The sequence below is a fragment of the Stenella coeruleoalba genome (assembly GCF_951394435.1).
Source record: "Stenella coeruleoalba genome assembly, chromosome: 4".
NCBI classification, from domain to species: Eukaryota; Metazoa; Chordata; class Mammalia; order Artiodactyla; family Delphinidae; genus Stenella; species Stenella coeruleoalba.
In genome coordinates, this window is record NC_137149.1 from 148188995 (window position 1) to 148211720 (window position 22726).

Genomic DNA, 22726 nt, shown 5'->3' on the forward strand with positions numbered 1-22726 from the left:
TTTCTCTATTGGATCATCTCTATTAGCAATTCTACTGCTCCAGTATCTCCTACCACAAGTAAAAGAAGAAAACAATAGGTAGGTAGGTAGATTTGATAGATAGGTGGATGATGAGGATAGATAATAGACAGATTACATAGATAGATATCGATAGATACAATGACTGCTTTTTAGGTCCATATCTCCTTCCAATTTCCACCATCTTTTTCTGTTTCCTTCACAAGAACATGTGTTAAGACAGATTTTCTAAATTTTCCATTTCACATCACCCTCCTTGCTCTCTTGAAGTGATCTCATTCAGTCCATGCCTTTAAATCTCATCCATTCACTCAAACATGACTTCCTCAGCAGTGTCCTTCCTGCCCAGCCCACCCAGTCACTCTCCTGCACGGGACCTTGTTCATCCCCTTCATAGTCTCTACCAGCATCTGAGTATCTTCTTCATGCATTCTTTGTCTACTTCATCTCTCCTCCCCAATAGAACAGTTACTCTAGGGAAGCAGAAAATTTATGTCACCACTGAATTCTCAGAGCCCAGGGCACAGCTGGAGGAAGGAAGGGAGGAAGCAAGGCCAGAGATCTTGATACTGATTCTATCTTTATGGGACTCACATTGCCTCCCAGTTCAGTGAAAAGATACATAAACAGATAATTGCAAAATATCATTAGAGTGTTATAAATCGGTCCAGTGGTGGATAGACGCCTGTGTTGTTTATTTTTAATATGAAAGATGGTACAATAAAGCAAATGAGAAAGTAATTTATGTGGTATGAATTATCCTCTCCTCACATGCAGAAATTGTTCTGAGTTTTTAATGCTAAAAATGGTAATGTGAAGTTATCACTTAATCTTCGCATGAAATAGTTTAGTTGAATCAGTTTCATTTTATCCCATGAATGAATCAAATTTGATGGGAAATTTGGTAAGAAGAAAGAAGAAAAAGAAAATGATTTGAGCCCGCAGAACTGTGATTGATGCTGTTAACTGTGATAAGATATTCACATTTACTGCTAAATTTTCTTAAGCAACGTCACTGCAGGCCTATTCGTGAGTCCTTCTTGACAAATCTAGAATATCTCCTGGATGACTGCAGTTAAGTTTCCTGGAAATACCTCTACTAGATGGATCTAAATAAAACCCATCACTATTTTTTCCAAAATCTGCAACCTCTTCCTTCAAACTGTACATGCAAGATATTAGCAAAATATACTGTTACATATCCATTTAGGCAACTTATATTCTTGGATTGAAAATGTAATTTTCAATTACTGGGAACTTATCCTGAGAAAATATTCTCAAATACAGAGAATTTTCACACAAGCTATTCATTTCAGTATCATTTGTAATATGCAAAAATTAGAAGGAACCTAGATTTCTGAGAGTAAAGGAACGTTTAAAAACCATGCTTTCTGGGACTTCCCTGGCAGTCCAGTGGTTAAGACTTCTCCTTCCAGTGCAGGGGGTGTGGGTTCGATCCCTGGCTGGGGAGCTAATATCCCACATGATTCGCAGCCAAAAAACCAAACCATTAAACAAAAGCGATATTGTAACAAATTCAGTAAAGACTTTAAAAATGGTCCACATCAAAAAAAAATTCTTAAAAAAAAAATACACTATGCTTTCTGCCTTGTGGAAGTATTATGTAGCCGTTAAAAAGTTCTACTAATAACAATATGTAACAATACAAATAATGTTAGCTATAAAATAAGTGAAAAACAGTATTACAACTAAAGTTTTTTCAACAAAAAGTGAGAGTAATAAACAATGGTTATATCCCTTCAACAAAAAAAGGAAAGAAAAATAAACAAAATGGTTAGAATAACAGGGAGGAAACATACATGATATTTCTTTTCCAAGTATTCTACAATAACCATGTACCTTTTTTTAAAAAAACTGTATTATATCAAAAGTATTGTTTTAAGTCATATCTACTTAGGAAAAGACTTCTTGGAGAAATGGAGATATCACATCAGCTTTTTCCTGCCTCACTTATATGACTGTCTCTATTCTCCTAGAGGAAAAAAAAACAATTAGTTTGTTTTCTTATACAGCAGTCCATCCACTGCTAAACAGAAACCTGTACTGCAGTTTGTTTTTGAGAGTAATGATCATAGTTAAAAGGCAGACTCTTCCTTCAGTTACCCTGCTCACATTACTATGAGAAATTTATAAAGCCATCTGCTAAATGTTTCAGAGGTCTATAAATGTTGGTGAGCTACATTAAAAAACAAGATGAGGCTGGATGAACTAAAAGTATTTAAGTCCACGCAGTGTGTTATCATGACTCAGGGCATGAGCTCACTAAGAAGAAAAATCCTTCCAACCTTTCTCAAATGTTCAAATCTAATCAAGTCTCAAGCCTATTATCACTGTAAATTAAAAGTCACAATCATAGACACAATTCGGGGCTGAGAGAAAATCAACAGATCCTGTATCCGTACCTCCTTCCTGTTTATGTTCTGCATATGTGGCTCATTTATTTTTCTCAACAAATATATCACGTTTTTGATTGGACAGTTAAATATTTCAGTTTTATTCTACCATTCACTAAACTAGATGTAAATTCATTTGAAGGGAACGTGATGGTGATGTAAGATCTCCTTTTTCGAAAACAAATGCATCATCTCTGCCCTGATGTTCTGTGAAATCCCTCAGCTGAGCTGGAAATTTATATCTCACTGGGGACCATTATGTTCTGTGATGCTCTACCACCATCACTCCTATCCACACTTGAAGCAGAAATCTGGGAAAACGTTTTTATGGTCCGTTTTCCAAATGTGCTTTTTATTCCATTTCAAATGTATCTTTATTGAGACTTATTTTTCAAAAATAAAATACGCATTTTAAACATGTTTGTTAGGCCCAATAGTGATCAGATATTATTCAATAATGCATTGCTATAATCACTGATACCTGAAAGGGTAGTCTTACAGCCAAAAAAAAAAGAGGAGATGAAAAGGAGTTCTATATACATTTCAAATTTAATGAATATTCAAAGAGGATAAATGGGCTATAATATAAAATGTTATGGAACTTCATAATGATAGCACCTGTTCCGAAACATATGTTACCTGCACGGTGTGAAGATAGAAAAAGAAATGCCATTCAAAGAGGAAGTACTAGGCTTTAGCATTTATCAAAGCGTTACAAAATTTCCTATGAATGGCCACTTTCCAAACATTCGTTGACACTTGAAATTGCACTGAGTATAGTTTAGAAAGCACGGAATACAGCACCTTCTGATTTCTATCAGGGCTGCCTCAAGTCCTGATTTTGCCATTTACAGCTCTGTTGCCTTGAGCAAGTTAACTATAGCATCAGTGTCCAAAGTTTCTTATCAATAAAATAAGGAGAACAATGTCTGCTCTACGTCGTAGTAGTGTTGGAAAGGAAGGTGAGGGAGAAAGGAAGAATTCAGGTTGACCTAGTTCGCTATGAGCCAAACCTGAGTTGGATAGTTTCCTAGTAAGTCCTTTAAAAGAAAAGAAACAAAAACCTCTATGCAACAAATATTTTTATTCCAATTTTATAGGTGAAGACTGCAAGTTACAAGTTATGTTTTTCTCAGGGTCACAAAAATATGTGACAAAGGTGAAGGCAGTTGAAGTAATGAGGGTGACTGACCTTCCTGATTTGCCTGGGCCTGTCCCAGTTTTGGATCAAAAAGTGTGGAGTCCCAGGCACACTGGAACTGTTGGTCCCCTTATTTGGCAAATTCCACATCAAATGCATAAAGTTACAGGAAACAAGAAGCCGATGAGTTGAAAAATATGCTAAAAATGCAAGTTATTAACCAGCATGTTTGTCTTCTTTTTTCCTTTTATTACGATCTAACTTGTTCAAAACTAGCTTATTTTTACAACATTTTGAAAACTGCCATCCTGATCTACAAGAGTCTCGGATCCAATAAGTTCAGAAGATGGTTCTCATGTTGGCATATTGAAGGCCCTGAGAAATACTGCAGTAACAATTCCAGTTTAACTTTGTTTGGTCAGCATTGCCCAAACTAATTACCATTTAAAATTTTTCCTTAACATCAATTACTTTCCATAAAACTAGCATTTGTGTAACATACTTTGGGCTGTAAGTTTTATAGACTAATAAATTTGCCATAATCATTTTTAAAATAGCATCAATTATTTAGTTAAAATTATTATCAATAGAATGATATCTTCCTAGAGAATCTTACACAATATAACAATTCTCAGTTTCTCCATTACAAAATTATCAACATAGTCAAAAATGATGAGCTCTAGGAAAAATAACTAAGCTTATAAGAAAATTTTAGAAAGTCTTTTTTTTTAAACTTCTTGGCAATGGCCTAGAATCAACTAAAGCCACAGAAAAGAAAAACATTACTATGAAATACATTATAAACTTAAAATTATTCACTTCTCTTCATTTCAAATTCAACTGAAGTCTAACCTCTGGAAAAGACCTGTCTGTGATAAGGTCATCGTTAATTTCCTCTAAGCCTTTTGGACATGTGACCTTTGTAGCCTCACTGCATAAAACTGCAAAATCTTCAGTAAGACTAAACATCACTGGAGGAACAGGAACTCTCACTCATTGTCCGTGGAAACACAAAATGGTATATGGCTACTTTGGCAGACAGGTTGTTTCTTACAAAACTAAACAGACTCTTACCATAGGATCAGCAATCACACTCCTTGGTGTTTACCCAAAGGAGCTGAAAGCGTATGTCCACTCAAAAACCACCACACAGGTGCTCATAGCAGCTTCATTCGTAATTGCCAAAACTTGGAAGCAACCAAGATATTCTTCAATAAATGAGTGGATAACCTGGGGTACATGCAGACAATGCAATAAGATCATCACCACAAAAGAGCAAGCTACCAAGCTTCGCAGACAACGAGGGACTTTAAACGCAGATGACTAAGCGAAAGGAGCCCACCAGAAAAGGCTACAGACTATATAATTCCAACTATATGACCTTCTGGAAAAGGCAAAACTATGGAGACAGTAAAAACTACGGAGACAGTGGTTGCCAGGGGCTGGGGGGAGGGAAGGACGAATAGGTGAAGCCACCCTTAGAGCAGTGGAGATGCTCTGTCTGAAACTATAATAATGAAAGCATGTTACTGTCCATTTGTTCAAACCCGTAAAATGCATAACAAGAGTGAACAGTAATGTAAACTGTAGACCTTGGGTAATTATGACGTGTCGATGAAGGCGCATCAATTCTAACACATGAATCACTCTGTGAGTGGAGTTGATACTGGAGGAGGCTGTGCGAGTGTAGGAGAAGAGGATATACGGGAAATGTCTGTACTTTCTGCCCAGTTTTGCTGTGAACCTAAACCTGCTCTACAAAAATAAAGTCTTAATTAGAAAGCTAATAAAAACTCAACATCTGGGCTTCCCTGGTGGCGCAGTGGTTGAGAGTCCGCCTGCCGATGCAGGGGACACGGGTTCGCGCCCCGGTCCGGGAAGATCCCACATGCCGCGGAGCGGCTGCACCCGTGAGCCATGGCCGCTGAGCCTGCGCGTCCGGAGCCTGTGCTCCGCAACGGGAGAGGTCACAACAGTGAGGGACCCGCGTACCGCAAAACAAAAACAAAAACAAAACTCAACATCTTTAGTAAGCACACAAGCTTCAAGGGGGAAAAGACAGCTCCACTGGCAGGAAACCACCATTAACATCCTTTTTTATCATTCTCTATGAATAATAAAAATAATTTTTAATACACTGGGGTGAAAGACCCTTGAATGTAAAAAGAATATATTAAAAACAACATATCTTTGCCTAAATTAGCCAGATTGGCTATTGACCCTGGCTGAAAATCTTGCTTAAGGACCAAAACTTTTACATTCCAAAACTCTAGATTCACTTAGGGATTCAAATTTTCAGCTAAAACGAATCAGATTCATCAAGATAGAAAAGAGATACTCGAGTCAACACAGTGCTTGGTTTTGATTCACCCGGAGAAGAGAAAAGGCTTTTCTTAGAGGCAGGTATTTTACTTGTTCATTGCATGAGTTCCTCCCCGCGATGCTCCCCACTTCTTAGGCACCTTCTAAGAGGTGAAAGTGGCTTATTCTTTGTAGTCTATGAACAACGAAACCAATATTTTCCAGGGTAATTTAAGATTTGATTTCAGCGGAGGTGACCTGCTCAAAGTCACTACAATCTTTAAGAGACAGAGGAGCCTCTTGAGGGTCATAAATTTGGCAAAAATTAGAAATGTTAGCATATGCTTTTGTATGCCTACATTTGCATGTCACATGATCATGGTATTAGAGATTTGGGAGAAATCTCAGAGATCGTGGACACTTATTCCCTTTGCAGACCAAAAAATGTGGGCCTGAGGTGAACCCAGATATCCTGCATTATAATTCAAGCAGTGGTAATGTATTTTTATTTTTCATGGTGTAAGATGTATTGCAATAGCTTAATAAATTATTTTTCAAGTAACTTTTATGAAATATGTAATGTTATCAATATCGAATTTTCAATTTATGTGTTTATTTCAGTCATAAACACACTTTTTTTTTTTTTTGGTACGCGGGCCTCTCACTGCTGTGGCCTCTCCGGTCGCGGAGCACAGGCTCCGGACGCACAGGCTCAGCGGCCATGGCCCACGGGTGCAGCCGCTCCGCGGCATGTGGGATCTTCCCGGACCGAGGCACGAACCCGCGTCCCCTGCATCGGCAGGCGGACTCTCAACGCTGCGCCACCTGGAAAGCCCATAAACACACTTTTTAAACCACAAAACATAACGGACTAAACTTGTCAAGCGTCGTTTTTGTTGCATGTCAAAATACTTTAATGTTCGTTGTAGGGGACTACAGTGTGCCAGCAGTGGGTTTGGTCAGTTAAAACATTCGAGAAGCAGAATTAATTCTAGGAAGCCACCAGGGCACTATTTAATGCACAGCACTAATTACCAAACTCAAAAAGATTATGCTATTTCCAGACAGGTCTAATAAGTCTCTTAGGATAGCAATTAAGAAAGTTCGGATTGCTGCTTTAAGTCTTTTCCTGAGTAAAATGGGATTCTTGCAGGAAAGCCATTATTTAAGTGGCACACAATGTCAGTCCTGTGTTAGGGGTGAATTCCTTGACACTGGCAGGCCCGGCAGACACAAGTCAAACTAGGTTCAAACTGGCCACTTGACAAGGTAGAATGGATGGTTACATCTTGCAGGTTGTTGAGACCCCAAGAACCCTGAAAATCCACCTCAAAATAGAAATGTGTGTAAATTAGTTTGGCAAATCATAGTGGCAAATCATCTCTATCATCTGCCTCTTTGTCAACATCTTCTTGAGGAAGGTAAAATGCTCCCTTTAATTGTCCCATTTAAACCCAGGCGCCGCGATGGTTCAGGTCTGATTACCACAGAATTTTCTATTTCATCCCGTAAAATAACATGACTTTTCTGCCACGGCTGAGTAAAAGAACACAGCAGATGCTAAGGGCAGGAATTTAAACCCCATCCTATAGCAATGATAATTACTTATTTTCTTCTTTCTCTGTGACGATATTTTCAAAGGGTTGCCCTAGTTTTCGCTTTATTCCTCTTCATTTCAGCAAATCTCTGTTCTGTGCCTTCTGTGCAAATCCTTGCATGAGACGAGAGACCAAGAAGACAGAAGGAAGGAAGGAGACTGCTTTTCTGAGTCTTGTCTTCCATCCACAAATACCTCTCAGCTGAATTTATATTAATACATTATAAAAGCATGGTTGTGATTTTTGCGATTATTATTTCTAAAGACATGGAGAGAACTGGGCAACAAATCCATTTATTTCCCCCACCTCAGACCACAACCACCATTCAGACAACTGACAGCCGTTGTCTGCGTTGTTCCTGCATCGCCCTAAAAGCTCTCCTGCCACCAAGTTCTCTTGTCGCCAAGGCAGCCCATTAACTTCCTGTTTCACAACCGTGGTGATGGCTCTCCTCTAGGGGGTCCGTGCTGCTCTCAGAATGAGACTAAACATTCCTTAGTAGGTCAACAAGGCCCTCAAGATCTGCAGCCTGCATATTTATAAGTATTTCTCAGAATTCCCCCCAAACACCCCTGTTCAGCCTCCAGCCTTACAGAAATATTTACATTTTCCTTGCACACCAGACTTTAATTTCTCATTTTCTCTATGGGAAGTTACCGTCCCTTCTTTCTCCTAATACCTACCTCTCCTTCAGGTTTTAAATTCCATATGATTTCCTCAAAGAAGGAAGCCTTTTCTTACGTGTAGAACTGGGGTTAGGGGCCTCTTAAGGGTGCTACCACAGAACTTTTGCTTTCCTCTATCTGTTCATTCAGAAAGCCTTTACTAAACAGCTGCTCTGTGCCAGGTCTTATTCCAGGAGCCTGGGAGCAAACAAAACCAGTGAACAAACAAACACCAACAAAAACTCCCTGCCCACATGGCACTTACTTTCAAGATGGAGAAAACAATTAACAAGGTAATGAATACATTCATTATAAATACAGTAGACTAGGAGCTATTAAAGGGAAACATACGAAAAAGCTGGAGCAGGGAAGGGGGATGGAACACACCCTAATGGGTGGGAGATTGCAAGTTTAAATAGAGAACCTGCTTCTGGGGTCGTTAAGGAGATGGAAACTGAACAAAGAGCTACAGACGGCAGGAGGCTTAGCCTTGCAGATGCTAAGGACAGAAGAGTCCAGAAGAGGACAGAGTCAGTGCAAAGGCTCTGAAGTGAGAACGTGTCTCCCGTGCTTAAAAAATGGCAGAATGATACGTGCACCCCAATGCCTATAGCAGCTCTATTTACAACAGCGAAGACATGGAAACCACCTAAGTGCCCACCGACAGATGACTGGATAAAGAAGATGTGGTACATATATACAATAGAATATTACTCAGCCATAAAAAAGAATGAAATAATGCCATTTGCAGCAACATGGATGGACCTAGAGATTATCATACTAAGTGAAGTAAGTCAGAAAGAGAAGGACAAATACCGTATCATATCACCTATATGTGGAATCAATAAAAAGGGTACAAATGAACTTATTTATAAAATAGAAATATATTCACAGATGTAGAAAACAACTTATGGTTACCAGGCAGTGACGGGGGGATAAACTGGGAGATTGGGATTGATATATACACACTACTACATATAAAATAGATCACTAGTAAGAACGTGCTGTAGGGCACAGGGAACTCTACTCAATACTCTGTAATGACCTACATGGGAAAAGAACCTAAAAAAGAGTGGATCTATGTATCTGTATAAATGAGTCACTTTTCTGTGCACCTGACACTAACACAACATTGTACATCAGCTATAGTCCAATAAAAATTAAAAAAAAAGAACTGGCAGAAAGGCCACTGTAGCTGAAGCAGAGGGAGTGAGGGGAGAGCCCGAGAGAGGAAGGTGGAGCACGGAGGGCTTCGTGGTCAGTGGGGTGAGTCTGGCTTGCACTGCTGTGGTATGGATGGCCACAGGGCTGGGGGGCCGGAGAGCAGCAGGGACACAATGTAATTTACATTTTAAAAGGACCACAAGCATGGGAGAGAGAGGGGTCAGTCAGGAGGCAGGGAACCCCGTCTAGGAGATCGTTGCAGTAACCCAGCAGCAGGGCCATGGGGGCTGGATTTAGGGTGGGTGCAGAAGAGGCACAGTGTTTCCTGACAGACTGGATGTGGGCCACCGGGTAAGAGGGGGCTCCGGGACACTTGCAAGTCCTTGGCTGAAGGAACAGCTGAAAAGACGGGGTTGCCATCAACTGACAGGGAAGGGTTGTTGTAGGAATAGTGTTTCAGGGGATGAAGAGGGAGCAGAGGTGGAAATCAGAAGTTGAGAATGCGTTGATATTAACACGTCCGTAAGACAACTTCCACTAAAGTTAATACAAGGTGATTGCTGGTTTCTAGCCTGAAGACGATCGACCCCTTGAAGACTGGAACTTTGTCTTTTCTCTGACACCTAGAACAGTGACCACTTGCAGAGTAAAAACTCAGTAAAATGTATAATGAATTGATGAATGAATAAGTGAATACTGCCCCAAATTAGCACATTAGTGAAAGAGAGTCAGATTTGAAGTCTCTAGAGTTATTTTTGGCATAGGATATAAGAATGAAGAAATTTAACATTTGCAATTTATATTCGGTGGTTATTAAAATATGTTAAATATTGAAACACATAAGGTTTACTTGTATTTATTGAATAAGATTGATTTTAATTAGGAAGCTGTGGAAGGTGTATTAACTTTCAAGGAAGACTAGAAGTTTTAAATAATTACTAATTTAATAGTCCCACAACTTGATATAAATTATATAATTTCCAATGCCTAACCACGGAGAGGATTTGATGTCATGAATTATATTTTTACAGGCTCTCATGCCTATAGCATAAGTTTACGATTTAAATTATCTAGCAACATACCCGATACAGTCCGTGACCCAAAACACAATGTAAAAAGAGACAACCGCATTCGAGATATTTTCCCTTGGACAGATGATATATGCTTGTTTGTATCAGGAAATGGTACATTGTTCCCTATCTAGTTTTTCTTCCTTTCTTCTGCCCGTGAAACAATCATGACAGAAACAACCATGAAAGTCCTGTCTTGGGATTACTCTTGACACCTGTCGACACCTCACTCCTCCCGATTTCCCTGGACCTGTTACGCTGTGGCATGGCTCACGGGCAAAGCCCTGCTCAGGCGTCCTACCTCTGGAAAGCCTTCCTACCGTACTGTCCTAATCGTGTAGGAGCTGCCACCGTTTACATGTATCACTCGCTATTATATTTGCTTACGGGCATGTTTGTATCCTCCATAAGGCTTTGGATTATCAAAGGCAAGAGTCATTCTTTAAAAGTATATTGAGTTCCCGGCTGTCTAGTACAGAAGCAATATGACTCCGTGTTAGGATGAACTCCCACCCAGAGGCACATCCTCCACACAGATTTTCAGTACTTTTCATCAAGCTTCAAAGACCATATAAGATATATCTCCTACCGGCACCTCTGTTTCCAAAGCCGTGCTAAGTGAGTCTTTGTAAATGTTGTTGAATTTTGGGGCCGAGGGTCAAAAAGTGATTGACAGCCTACTTTTTCGGGGGTGGAGGGTGAAGCAGAAAAGAACAGCTTTATTGCTTTGCTGTTCGTGCAGGCTCGTGCCCTGAAAAACTGTGTGTCCCAACCCGGAAGGATTTGGTGAGGAGTTCTACAGCAATGGTTCTAGGGCGGGGTTGCTGATAAGGACCAGGGTGTGTGCAGGGCCTGCGCTCCTTTAATCTGGCCTCCAGGACCTTCCCTGAGTTCCAACCGGTAGGTTCAAACAGCCGCTAATCAGGGAAGGGAGGGGATGCGGAGACAAGGGAGGGGCAGTCAGGAAACAACAGTGTAGCCTTGGGGCAGGGTCCTTGTACTACCTCAAGGGATACACAGAACAAGGAAGAGGCTGTGTTTTGTTTTGTTTTGTTTTTAACATCTTTATTGGAGTATAATTACCTTACAATGGTGGGTTAGTTTCTGCTGTAAAACAAAGTGAATCAGCTATACGTATACATATATCCCCATATCCCTTCCCGCTTGCGTCTCCCTCCCTATCCCACTCCTCTAGGTGGTCACAAAGCACTGAACTGATCTCCCTGTGCTATGCAGCATACCATATGCTAACACACATGTATGGAATAATAAAGAAAAAAGTTCTGAAGAACCTGGGGGCAAGAAGGGAATAACGACACAGACCTACTCGCGAGGCTGTGTCTTTAAACTTTTAAGCCTATGCTCTTTGTGGCGCCCCACAAGGAAGGGCCACCACTATCTTTCTGAAACTTGTCAGAAGAAACCAAAAGGGAGCCGCTCTGGAGGGAGATGTTACCGCCAGAAGGGAGCAAAGAAAGGTCACCAGCAGAGTGAACTCTGCTGCTAGGTCTTAGCAAAAACGTTAGCAGAATGCATTGCTCTCTTATCCCCTAAATCGCTTGCTCTTTGAGGCATAGCACGTGAACTTTAATAACCATATGCCTTCCGTGAGAAAAGAATCATCTCCTTTCGCTTTCATCCTTCTCACAGCCAGCAGCAGTGGGAGGCTCCACGATGACTAGCAGAGTGTTCAAAGGAATGTCAGTCCCATCTGAGGGTGAACGCCACATGCACGCTCCATCAGAGGACTTCACTGGCCGCACATCTGGACGCAGGGAAGCCTGCAATCCCAGCGGATGTGGGCCTCAGTCAGACCCCTGCTGAACACAGGAGGAGACAGACACTGATGGGGTCCCCTCCCTTCTAAGCAGCCCTGTTAAATGGTGGCAGGCCCACGGCCCTCAAGCCCTTTATACATGTATCTGTGCTGAATCTCAGTCAAGGTCACCAAACGAGAAGTCACCTACTTTAGAGAAAAACTTAGCTCCGGGCTAAGCTTTCGCATCCTATGGGATGCTTTCCTAAATTTGACGTTGAATTAATAGGATCCGTTTACACACCCCAAAGGAGAAAACTTAAAAGTTTCTAATTCTTATCTAGCACCGGGGTCTCACAACCAGATGCAAATTTAAAGCCAAACGTATCTGTTTTTTTCAATTTGTGCAGAAAACAACAACATCAACAAAACTTCTCCAGGATGTATGAACATAACTATGAGAGCAACTGAAATGACATTGTCCCTGACTGGTTCTTGCGCAACCTGCACTATAATACACAGATAACACAGATAAACAGATCACTATACATTTGACAATATTCTGCAGCTTTTACTTTTCATAAACCGAGTCTTAAAAAGTGAACATGATCTCATCTCACTCACTCTTCCTCCCTCTGGTTTTACTCTTATCTCTGCTCTCAATCAGGTGACAAACAGAAGAAAAAGAAACCCCTTCCTATCAACAGCAGAAATATGTCATATTTGGGGGTAAATATATGCATGTATGTATAGACACAATAAAGTACACTGAATAAACCAGTGAAGACCTCAAGGTGTCCAGACACACAGAGAATAGAAGATGAGTCTGGGTAGCGCTTATTACAGAGCAGTGCATGGCATTTAGCGTTCAAAGTTTCTTTGATTACATAAATCATTATATTTATTTTGTTAATTATGAAAACAAATTGAGACTTTTATCTTCTTCCTAAGGTGTCCCAGAGAACAGGCTACTCACCCACAGTTAGACAGAGATAGAGATGAGGGTGGATAGGGAGGGGGAGGGGAGGGGAGGGGAGGGGGAGGGGATGGGAGGGGGAGGTGAAAATGGTGGAGGCGGAGGTGGAAATGGAGATGGAGGTGGAGGTGGGGATAGACATGGTGATGGAGGTAGAAGTAGATCCTGATAGATACGTACCTTAATTGTAGTCGTGTGTGCTCCAGGGTATTCTTTTTCTTCCAGTGTTGACCATCTCTCTATAAACTTAGATACCATGGAGTCATCATAGTCTACTATCTGAAATCCAGAGACGTTTGCACCTCCAAACTGAATTTTTAATAAGTCTCCATCGGTAAATCCCTGGACAGAGAACATATTTATGTCATGCTTTCTATTAAGAACCAAATAGAACTTAACGTTAAGCAAATAGCTCTATACATTGTGGATTTACAAATTTCAAGGAACTCATGAGGGAGATAAAAAGCCTATAGTAAATGTTTCATGTATTTTAACAGCCAATATTCTTCCCCAGCACCTAGCCTCATCCTGGTCACAGCGGGTCCTTAATCAATGATTGTTTATTGGTCATACTTACATAAAAGTTCTCTGTATTATTGAGAAATCTTCCAAGGATAAGAACTGGGTTTTATTTACTGTATTTACACAAAGCACCACCACATACAAACATTAAGCTACTTCTCCAAGAGCTACGACATTGCGTGACGGTTATTCCTATTTAAACTGTCCACTCTCTCAGGTGATACAAAACCTTGTAAATGAGAAGGGAAGGTACCAAATGCTTTGTCATTATTGGAGAACAATTAAGCATTTTCACTTTAAGCATGAAACTTAGTTTCTATAAAATGTTTTAAATTTTAAAAAGCCACTTCTACTGCATTGTTAGAATGAATTCAGTCATTACTAAAACTATCATATAGTGTTTCCACTGCTTTCAAATCTTGGGCTGCCATAAAGTATATCTCAATTTGGGAGCACATTCTCTGAAAGATGAAATCACAATTTTAAAAAGTCACAATTATAAGTATTTTCATCTTATACATTTATTCCTTATTATCACACAGAAGAATTGGAAATATTTTGACCTAAATATGAGAGCCTTTTCTTTGTTGTTGATATTAAAACTATAGTTTAATATTATTTGTGTGGAGAAGGATAATTATGCTGTTATTGGCTCATATTTTTGTTTTTTCTGTTTATCAAATAATGCAAATAGAGGAAAATGTATATAACAAAATTCATAGATTTTCTGTTCTGACCCACGCATGCCTCAGTTAAGCTGCTTCAAAACAATCAATTTCAGTAATTTTTGTTTTTCGTGTATTTACCTCTGTAATTCTGCATGACACATTTTTGTTCTTCTTTCCTAACTTACCCATGTTAGATTTTCGTCTTCAGTTTATACTTGTGCCAGATGAGTATGTAAGTCTCATAAGCAAACCATCTATCTCCTCAGCCATTTTAATGTTCACTGTTTTCACAGTTAAAATTCTGTTTTTCAGAGCAAAGCCAAATAACGTGTTTGGATTGCACTTTCCTTCTTGAATAGTATTTTATTCTAATGTTAATGATTGCTTCATTGTTTTCACTACTAGAGCTTTCTCTTTCTTATTTTTTCTCCAGTTGCTCCATGTAAAAATTTTCATGTTTATATGGGTAAAAGTTTTTTCAATTAAAATGTTGAAACATATCAAGTCATCTCCCTTTTCCCCTGCCTCCTGGAGCCTTCCACCTTAACGCTGCAATCTGAATGGTTCCTCTTTCGTCTGCTCTGCAATTGTTCTCCTGAAATGCCCCTTCCCCTCTTTTCTGAGTAGCTTCTCTGTATCCTCCATCACTTTTCTCTCCTGTTTTACCCCTTTCTTCAGCTAGAGTCCTCCGTAGTCTCCTGAGACACGTGGAGGTACCTTTTTTGAGACACTGAATGTCTGTAAATACCTTTGTTTTCTCTGACACTTGACTGGTATTTTGGCTGGGTATAGCACTTGAAGTTGAAACCCTGATAATCTGAAGGCATTGTTCTACTGACTTACTGTTTCTACTGAAAAATACAACAGCATTATTTCTAATTATTTTTGGTCTGTGACTTGCTTCATACTCCTTCTGGCTTCCCACCTGTCATAAACTTTAAGATCTTCTATTTATCTCTGAAAGTTCATGGTGATATTTTACGAAAGAAGCCTTTTGTCTTTCGTTATTGTGTGTACTCAACAGGCAGATTTATGTCATTTAGTACCAGAAATTTTTCTGAGTGTTTCTCTGATAATTTCCTTCCCCTGTTTTCACTATGTCTGTTTAGAAGGTTTATTAATAAGACATTGCAACCCCTAGATTAAACATCTGAGTCCCTCAGTTTTCTCCACATACACCGTTTTTTATTGTATTGTCATTTTGCCCCATAATCTGGATGATTTTCTCAACTTTACCTTCAAACTCATGTAATTTTACTAGTTATTCTACGAAAAATAAGTTAACTTCCCAGAGCTCTTTCTTGTTCCTTGAATTTTTTTTATAGCAGCCTTTTCTCCTCTTTATGGATAACATATTTTATCTTATTTCTCTGAAGATATTCTTACAATTTGAAGCACTTTTCTCCTGATTCCTGCCTACCTTGTTTCCGTGTACTTGTTTATTTGTATTGCATCCCTCATGGCAAAGACTTTTTTCTCGAAAGTCTGGTAATGTTTGGCTGTCTAAGAGGAAGATGCCAAAACATTTCTTGGAATTTCTGTGTGCACGGGCAGGGCTGGTTGATGAGTGAACCTCACTGTAAGGCAGTCAGGTGGGCGGATTGCAGGGCTTTTCGTCTGATTCTGAAGCGCTGAAGAAATGAGAATTGGATCCCTTCTGACCGCTTCCTCATCCTTTATCCCCTTTAATGACGTATCAGGAACTGAACTATAGCCTGTGTTTGGGGAGCCTAATCTAGCATTCAGCAATTTCTGAAGAAATGAGTCACTAACAATATCTGAGGATTTTTCTATCTTTTACAATCACTTCCTTTAACACCCATTAGCCACTGGAGATGGAAGAAGGGACATTCCCAACCAAGACTTTGGAAGATGAAAGCCCTCAACTTTGGATGGCATTCTCCAATTTTAAATGGCACTGAAATTTTCAAGTGCCCTAGAGATTCTCAGAAACTGCAGCACTCTACAGATTCTTTGAATTTACTGATTCACTAGAAATTCCATATGGCGAGGATACCAAGTATTCAGAGAAGGAAAAACACAACTTGAATTCAGATAAAGTGTTATGCAGATTTCTCCCTATAGCAGCATGACAGCAGCAAGAACTTGCTTTTATTTTGAACCTTTTTACGTTGGTCAACGCACATTTCCTTTTTCACAGCATCTAATATCAACTCTCAAATTGATGACCTCCTTCTGCCATTATTTCTCAATGTCCCAATATAACCTTCTCCATCTGGACATTTTTAAAGATCACAGCTTTCGGTGTGGCTCTGTGCTGTTCATCAATGGCACAGGTCACACAGGGACTGACTGGCCAGGCTGTTCCCTGCACAGAATGTGGTTCTGGAACGCCTGATTACAGAGCTTCACTTATTTTAACTCTCGCTGCTCTGGTCGGGACTCATTTAGGATCTATAAGCCATATTATAAGGGTAAGTTCTAAAAAATTATTATAGCGATGAGCCATTTCATTGCCAAACAGAAATTTTATCTTGAACAACCAACTTCTCTCAATATATGTAGGTTTGAGATTGAATATTCTTTATCACTGGTGCCACTTTCTAGTGAAAACAATATTTATCACTTGTAAGGTTGTGGGGTTTTTAAATCTCTCCGTGACTACTGGAAATAATGTCTTGTGACATAACAATCTAATATTCCACAAGCGACATCATAAATCCTCATCTGTATAAATAGGAAATTTTCACAGTCCTATGATGCTACTGAGAATACGCTCATTCTCTGCTTTTGTCACTCTTTTAATCACCTTTTTTTCTGAGGCTGGGGAGACGGAGCCCTCAGTTGCGCAGAATCATACTTGTTTAAAGAACGTAGACCTTTGCAGCAGGGGAGCCTCAAGCTCACATTAATGCCGATCTAAAAACTATTTTGAAAAAATAAATTTCTAGTGGTCGTTCTAAATTGCCTTTGATCATACTTAAGAAGGGAGATACAATTAATCACAGGAATGTTTCAGTATAATCTTAATTTGAGGGAATCTCAATGAAAAAGTGATCAGCTATTCAATTTTCATTGTGTTGCTTATACAGTAAGTAGCAGATCAGACATAAATAATACACAATATATAAATATTCTGGATATTTCCAGGCTTTATTTTGCACCAAGACATATTCTCACAAATGTGCATTCCAAATATTATAGATACTAAGAACTTTAAAGAAATGGGTAAAGTTTATAATTACAGTGACAGTGAGAAACAAGGGGAAATGTGGACACTTAAATTTTATATCTTTTTGAAAATTTTCCCTTAGTTAAAATATACCTTTAACACAAAGTATAAGCTTGTCAAATATTGTTCTATGATTTCTCACATCATTTATAACAACAGGAAATTGATTAGAAAATATGAAATGGAAAGTAAATCTAAAGTGTAACCAATTCAGAAAAATATTGTCACTTCTAATTGATATAATCAAAATATGTTTTTTAAAATACCACTGATAAATGCTGGCCATAAAATTTTTTTGAATTAACAGGCATCTCTATTAAAATAATAAATATCATTAATTCACCTACCAGATTTGCAATGATGTAATGGTACCCTTTAACGTGTTTTCCAATGGTAATAACCTAACGAAGATAAAGAAACAAATGTAAGTAATGTAAATGTAAAATTACTTCTGTTATGACCTGATTCAGAAAATAAATTTTATCTACTGTGTTTCTTGATAGTCTACAAAGAGTCGTATTTGATAAAATATAATTATCAAATTCAGATAATATTTCTCTCAGAAAAAAGTAACCATACATTTTAGTGCTTTATAAATATTATCTGTCAAGAAGTCAATAACTAAACAAAAGTGATTACCTTGGTTTTGTTAATAGTGAAAATAAGGTTTCAATATTTTAAGAAATGTGAAATCAAAAACGTGTTGAGGGCTTCCCTGGTGGCGCAGTGGTTGAGGATCCGCCTGCCGATGCAGGGGACACGGGTTCATGCCCCGGTCTGGGAAGATCCCACATGCCGCGGAGCGGCTGGGCCTGTGGGGCATGGCCGCTGGGCTTGCGCGTCCGGAGCCTGTGCTCCGCAGGGGGAGAGGCCACAGCGATGAGAGGCCCGCGTACCGCAAAAAAAAAAAAAAAAAAAAAAAAAAAAAAAAAGTGTTGAATCCCTAATAAGTCATAATTTTATTCCTACAAAAGCTATTTTTTTTCTTTTCAGTGAAACACAGACAGCTGAACCCAGCATCTGAGATTTTATATTCACAATCTACATTCAAAGATAAACACAGAGTTTATAGCAGTGCATGGGTTTTAAAAGAATATTAATAAGCATATAACAGAATTGTTATATAGATCTACAAAATAAAATTCCAATCTTAAGGATCTTGAAACACTTATAGTCTAGTTCTTAAGGCAGCAAAATGTCAGAGAAGCTAATTTCTCTCCACAAATCTAAGTCAAAAATCATGGCACAAGTAGTCATTTGGCAATGCTCCCAACAGTTTTGGACATTATTGTATCACCTGGACTCTCACTGATCTCTATCACTTATAAAGGGAAGTAGGTAAAATGGCCACGCTGCAGCCCTGGTACTGAGATACTCAAATGTAATTTCTATTTTTAAGAAAATAGTCACACTAACGGAAAGCATTAACTGTTATTAAAAATGGAAAAGGTTAGATCCCCTCCCTTACTGAACTGTTTTGGCGGCTTCCCCTTGCTTTTATTAGCGTAATGTACGAAATCCTTCACACACTGTGAAGTTCAGGCCCACCTTCTCACTCTCTATACTAGAGCCACATGGCCCTCTTTTTGTTTCTTTGTGCAAAAAGAGCTTCTTTCCGTCACCTCAGGGCTTTCATAGATCCTGTTTCCTCTGCTTGCAAAGTTCCCTCCACACCATACCCTTTGTCTCTTAAGGCACAGTGAATCTCAGCCCAGTGTTACCTCCTAGAAGACTTCCCTCCTTCATCCCAGGCAAAGTCAGATGCTCCAAAGCAACACATTCAGTCAAAGAGCAAGGGGAGGGCCAGATCCTAGAAGGATTCCACCATATGTTACTCTGATAGTCTAACATGGTCACAAATTTGGAAGGCAGTTAGGCTTATCTTATTTTTTAACGTATTTTTTTGTAACACAACTAAATTGCCTTTTCCAAGAAAATGAATATTCTGTGTTGAAGGGAGAATTTTGAAGAAAGATGTCCTCCTGAATGAAAAATATATTAATTAGCATCAGCTGAACTGAGCCGGTCATGCCCCTCATATTTCCTACAGGCATCTGTTGATTGTGCTCATTGGTCATTCTACTTTCATAATCGTGCATGTTTTCCTTCTGGGAATTCAGAAAAAACACAGTATTAATGGTGCTACCAGAAGTAGAAGTAGTTGAGTTTAGTGTTCATTGAGAAAAAGGAGAAATATGAAGAATGGTCTAGCCTTACTTCTCTCTAAGAATTAGTATCAGCCATACCATCATATCTTCGCTTTATGGAGCCATTAGTATTGCATTAACTAGTAAATTTATGTTAATTTCTAAGTGTTTTTGATGTCTGAGTCCTTTAGCCACCTAATCACAACTAGAAATAAGTGTCTCTAAAGTTTTATTGAATGATAAAATACTCATAGACTAACAGCGTTTAATTATATTTCTAACTTTAAGCAATGATGAATATAAAGTTTCATCTCATCTCCATTCTCTTGACAGAGTGAGTAAGTCAATAGTGTTTCCGTTTCTTGAAATGTACCTCAACCCCACTTTCTGCCTGGTAAACTCTATTCCTTGAAGGCCTACCATGATCTCCCAATCGAAATTATTTTTTCTGCAATTTTTTTTTCTCATAACATCCTGTTCTGTTCATTCATAGTATTACCATTACTATAACTGCATATTAATGTAACTATGAAACATCATGGCTATTCACCTTGATGGGCATGTCTGTTCTGTTTAACACTACATCTTGGATCTCCTGCAGTGCCTGTCTGGTAAGCATCAGACACTCAGGGAAATTCACTGAACAAACAACTGGAGGAAGCCAAGCCAGCCAGCCAAGCGGTACCCATGTGTGACCCATTCATACATCTTCCCACCCCTGTTAAGACAGGTACTTCCTCCTGCATGCTCTTAGACCACATTGCATTACAACTTGTAATACTGCAGTGTTTATTGTGTGTGCACATTTTCCTTCCCCTTTAAACAATGAATTCAGAAGGTAAAGTCAAGACCCTTACCTTTCTTGGCATCCCTCATTCCAGATACATACAATGTCCTCAATAAATCCACACACTCACATAATACATTCAAATAAAATATATGTGCAAAATACTGTGTACATTTTGAATGGATGTCCATATGGACATTTATTTAATCACGATCATATATTTGCTACAAAAAATTTCATTCCGGGCTTCCCTGGTGGTGCAGTGGTTGAGAGTCCGCCTGCCGATGCAGGGGACACGGGTTCGTGCCCCGGTCTGGGAGGATCCCACATGCTGCGGAGCGGCTGGGCCCATGAGCCATGGCCGCTGAGCCTGCGCGTCCGGAGCCTGTGCTCCGCAACGGGAGAGGCCGCAGCAGTGAGAGGCCCTCATACCGAAAAAAAAAAAAAAAAAATTTCATTCCATGAAATAATGCCATTTGCAGCAACATGGATGGACCTAGAGATTATCATACAAAGTGAAGCAAGTCAGACAGAGAAAGACAAATATCGTATAATATCACTTATATGTGGAATCTAAAATATGACACAAATGAACGTATCTATGAAACAGAAACAGACTCATAGACATAGAGAACAGACTTATGGTTACCAAGCGGGAGAAGGGGTTAGGGGAGGGAAGGATTGAGAGTTTGGGATTAGCAGATGCAAACTATTGTATAAAGAATGGATAAACAAGGTCCTACTGTATATCATAGGGAACTATATTCAATATCCTGTGATAAATCATAATGGAAAAGAATATAAAAAAGAATGTATATATGTGTGTCTGCATATATATATATATGTGTGTGTATATATATATCTATATATATATCTGAGTCACTTTGCAGTACAGTAGAAATTAACACAACATTGTAAATCAACTATGCTTCAATAAAATACATTTTTAAAAAATTCCATTCCACTCATGCAGCTTAATATCATCAAAACAAGCAACCCAATCAAAAAATGGGCAGAAGACCTAAATAGACATTTCTCCAAAGAAGACATACAGATGGCCACGAGGCACGTGAAAAGATGTCCACCATTGTTAATTATCAGAGAAATGCAAATCAAAACTACAATGAGGTATCACCTCATGCCAGTGAGAATGGCCATTATCAAAAAATTTACAAACAATAAATGCTGGAGAGGGTGTGGAGAAAAGGGAACCCTCCTGCACTGTTGGTGGGAATGTAAATTGATACAGCCACTATGGAGAACAGTATGGAAATTCCTTAAAAAACTAAAAATAGAACTACCATATGACCCAGCAATCCCACTACTGGGCATATACCCTGAGAAAACTATAATTCAAAAAGAGTCATGTACCACAATGTTCACTGCAGCACTGTTTACAATCGCCAGGACATGGAAGCAACCTAAGTGTCCATCGACAGATGAATGGATAAAGATGTGGCACATATATACAATGGAATATTGCTCAGCCATGAAAAGAAACAAAATTGAGTTATTTGTAGTGAGGTGGATGGACCTAGAGTCTGTCATACAGAGTGAGGTAAGTCAGAAAGAGAAAAACAAATACCATATGCTAACACATATATATGGAATCTAAAAAAAAAAAAAATGGTACTGATGAACCTAGTTGCAGGGCAGAAATAAAGAGGTAGACCTAGAGAATGGACTTGATGACATGGGGTGGGAGGGCGAAGCTGGGGCAAAATGAGAGTAGCATCGACATATACGACCGAATGTAAAATATTTAGCTAGTGGGAAGCAGCTGCATAGCACAGGGAGATCAGCTCAGTGCTTTGTGAGCACCTAGAGGGGTGGGATAGGGAGGGTGGGAGGGAGACACAAGAGGGAGGGGATATGGGAACATGTGTATGCATGTGGCTGATTCGCTTTGTTGTACAACAGAAACTAACACAGTATTGTGAAGCAATTATACTCCAATAAAGATCTATTAAAAAAGTAAAATGGATAACCAACAAAGACCTACTGTATAGTACAGGGACCTCTGCTCAGTGTTATGTAACAACCTAAATGGGAAAATTATTTGAAAAACAATAGATACATGTATATACATAACTGAATCACTTTGCTGTACACCTGAAACTATCACAACATTTCTAATCAACTATACTCCAATATAAAATAAAAAGTTTAAAAAAAAAGATTAAAAAAAATTCCATTCCATATCGTCCCAGTTTCTTTTGTAGTTTCTCTCTTCTAGTTTTGGAAATAATTATTTTCATATAGGCTTTCAGCAACTTGTATTATGATGAGTCATGAATACCTAAATT

General features: G+C 39.0%; 1 protein-coding gene across 2 annotated transcripts in view; it reads right to left on the reverse strand.

Moving 5' to 3' along the window:
- GRIA2 (glutamate ionotropic receptor AMPA type subunit 2) overlaps window positions 1-22726 on the reverse strand; it is a 149011-nt gene that overhangs the window by 35740 nt on the left and 90545 nt on the right. For both annotated transcript variants that reach the window (XM_079921036.1, XM_079921035.1), the window contains exons 5-6: window positions 17834-17887; window positions 13284-13445 (exon numbers count right to left, since the gene is read on the reverse strand). In XM_079921036.1, coding sequence (XP_079777162.1) covers window positions 13284-13445; window positions 17834-17887 — 216 coding nt within the window. The remainder of the gene's footprint in view (window positions 1-13283; window positions 13446-17833; window positions 17888-22726) is intronic.